General features: G+C 49.7%; 2 protein-coding genes across 4 annotated transcripts in view; one reads left to right on the top strand and one right to left on the bottom strand.

Annotated features, from left to right (window-relative positions):
• The window catches only part of Slfn5 (schlafen family member 5), a 13,209-nt gene extending 12,036 nt beyond the window's left edge, over window positions 1-1,173 (bottom strand). For 2 of the 3 annotated variants that reach the window (XM_031351117.1, XM_031351118.1), the window contains exon 1: window positions 726-1,001. The gene's annotated coding sequence lies outside the window, so the exon portion shown is untranslated. Of the gene's footprint in view, window positions 1-725; window positions 1,002-1,051 lie in introns of those variants that run through there. The other variant, XM_031351116.1, reaches the window with a different exon arrangement.
• The window catches only part of LOC116076973, a 4,492-nt gene extending 2,292 nt beyond the window's left edge, over window positions 1-2,200 (top strand). The window contains exon 2 of the mRNA XM_031351122.1: window positions 200-2,200. Coding sequence (XP_031206982.1) covers window positions 579-1,472 — 894 coding nt within the window. The 5' untranslated portion in view covers window positions 200-578 and the 3' untranslated portion in view covers window positions 1,473-2,200. The remainder of the gene's footprint in view (window positions 1-199) is intronic.
• Window positions 2,201-2,615: the final 415 nt, after the last annotated feature.

The following is a 2,615-nucleotide window of genomic DNA, read 5'->3' as shown; positions in this document are numbered from 1 at the left end:
CAGTTTCTATTTCCCAGGCAGGACAAACCAAACCCAGCTTTGGTCTTTTGGGGTAGGTGGGGCCAAGAGAACTTCACACAGCGCCCACACTTCCTCTGAACCACCAGCCACCACCTCACCCCAACCCTAGGACCTGAGGAACTACTACCAAATGCCTTCATCTCTCTCCCCTCTCTTCCCCTGTCACTTCTGCTTTCAGAACCACCCTGTTTAAAGGAAAACGAAGAAGTCACGGAATCACGCTCTGCAGACCTGCTTCTTTAAACTGCCCATTGAATTGTTGCTAAACGTGTTTATCAGTTATCACCGATACTGCGCTCTGCGGGCTCCACTGGGTCAGTGGGCACCAAGCCAGAGGTTTAGAGGTGATAGACCAGACACTCCCTGTCTCTTCCCCGGGATAGGACCTCATTTGGCCTCCTTCCTCGGGACATCTGATACCAGATAGATTGCTCTAAGGTGCAACAGAGCAAATCATAAGGTTAGTTTGAAAAGATTTGGGCTCCTCTACCTAAGCCTCAAAGCCTCTCGCCCTCCACCTCCCAAATTTATGGGCTCTAGATGCCGGCTATCCTTAGATGGTACCACTCCGGGTTAACCAAAGGGAAGCGAACTCTGGAATTCAGGTGCAGCACCCTGCCTCCCCACAACCTCACGGGGGGAACCTGATGACCCTGGCTTTGATAAAAACTTGTACAAAAGACTGTGGGGGACCCGTTACCCACCGGCTTCTGTCCGCAGCTCGCCTGCCTCCTGGAGTCAGAGATGATGTCCTGGGTCCAGAGTGGAGACCTCTACCCTGCGGGCTCTTGTCCTTAAATCAGCTGAGCTCAGTGACATCGCACGGGGCGGGGCACTGTGCAGAAAACAGTCCTGTTCGCGTGGACCAGGAAACCCCAGTGCTTCCAGTAACCTCAGTTAACTTTAAGAAAGAGGAGGGCGTTTTTCTTCTTATTTTTCACTTTGATGAAGGGGCGTTAATAGTTCTTATGGCCACTCGGGGAAGGAAACCTGGCGCAATCCCACGTTCCCCAAACCTCCCCGACCCTACCTGGCCCTTCTCAGGACACTTCAGACTCCACTGCTCCAGGGTCCCTCTCCTCAGTGCCTGGAAGTCCCTTGGTATCCTCGGTTTCTGCTGGAACCCTCAGGTCAAGGTCTTCAGCTTACTAAGGAGAGCGAACTTCAGGATAGTGGGTCCGTGGAGGCATCAGGAAGAACAAGAGGCAGAAAAATCAAAGCTCTCCTTTGTCTCCACTTCCCAAACATGCGAGATTGTTGATACCCCCAGCGCCCCCCTTCTCCGTTTTCCTCTCCCTTTACCCTCCTGTTCCTGCAGGGCAAGTGGCTGCTTGGGGACTGAAGAAGGGGACAGGGTAGTTCGCAAGGATCCAGAGCAGGATATGCTGCAACTGGGGGTGAGGGTAGAGGCGGATGAGAAACGAGCTCCCAGGGGACTGACTCCAGCCTAGATTTCCCGACCCCGTGACACTTGGAACTCCTAAGCATTCCTCCAGTCCTGAAGCCAACTGTCGCCTTTCCTGTCCTTCTTTGTGCTTAATATTCTGGCAAGTCCGTATTTCTCTTACTCTTTACAACAACTCAGGCATGGATACCCCCAAAACCCCTGGAACTGGGGGAACAAATCAGGTCCCTCTCCTCCCCAATAGACTAAAGAAGCAAGCTGAAGGAAGCGGAAGGGGGCGGGAAATCTAAAGAGATTTAAAGCCATTAATAATCCCTCTATTAGTTAGGTCCTCAGCTGCCAGCATTTTCTCTTCTCCTCCAGTCAACATGACACAGCTGGAGAGTGCAGTCAGTAAGTCCAGATCCATGAAAAGCCCAAGGATGTCACAGAGAGATTCATGTTGGATTCTGTAGCCTTGTGACTGATGACACTTTGGGATGGGGGTGGGGGGCACGGGAATGGGGACCTGGCGACCACACCCTTTTATGCAGCCAGGAGCATAAAGCTTGGTCAGCCCTTTTACATTTTCTCTTTGAAATCCAGATAACTGGCTTATAATATTCCCCTTTAAGCAAAGATACGTTTATCACACTCCATATGTGTTCACGTACACACATATGTACAGCTATATGTGCACATGTGTGTTTATACAAGAAGGCCAGAGGACATTTCACCTGCCATTCTGTAAACACCATCTACCTCGAGTTTTGAGACAGGCTTTCTTTCTTTTTTTTTTTTTTTTAAAGATTTATTTATTTTATTTATGTGAGTATAGTGTAGCTATCTTCAGACACACCAGAAGAGGGTGTCAGATCTCATTACAGATGGTTGTGAGACACCATGTGGTTGCTGGGATTTGAACTCAGGACCCTTGGAAGAACAGTCAGTGCTCTTACCCACTGAGCCATCTCGCCAGCCCCGAGACAGGCTCTTTCATTGGTCTGGAACTCACCACATCTGTAGGCCAAGATGGCTGACCAGCACTGGGATTACAAGCACATGCTTTGTAGAGATGAAACTCAGATTTGAGCTACCTCTCTACCTTTCTTGGCCTCTTTAACCTTTCCTGACTGTGAGTTAAAAGTAAACTCATAGACACGCTTACAATGCTCCTTACAATGTTTGCCATTTGAAAAAGTGGAGGAGG

The sequence above is a fragment of the Mastomys coucha genome, unplaced genomic scaffold, assembly GCF_008632895.1.
Source record: "Mastomys coucha isolate ucsf_1 unplaced genomic scaffold, UCSF_Mcou_1 pScaffold5, whole genome shotgun sequence".
NCBI lineage: Eukaryota > Metazoa > Chordata > Mammalia > Rodentia > Muridae > Mastomys > Mastomys coucha.
This window is presented reverse-complemented; position numbering and strand designations above follow the sequence as displayed.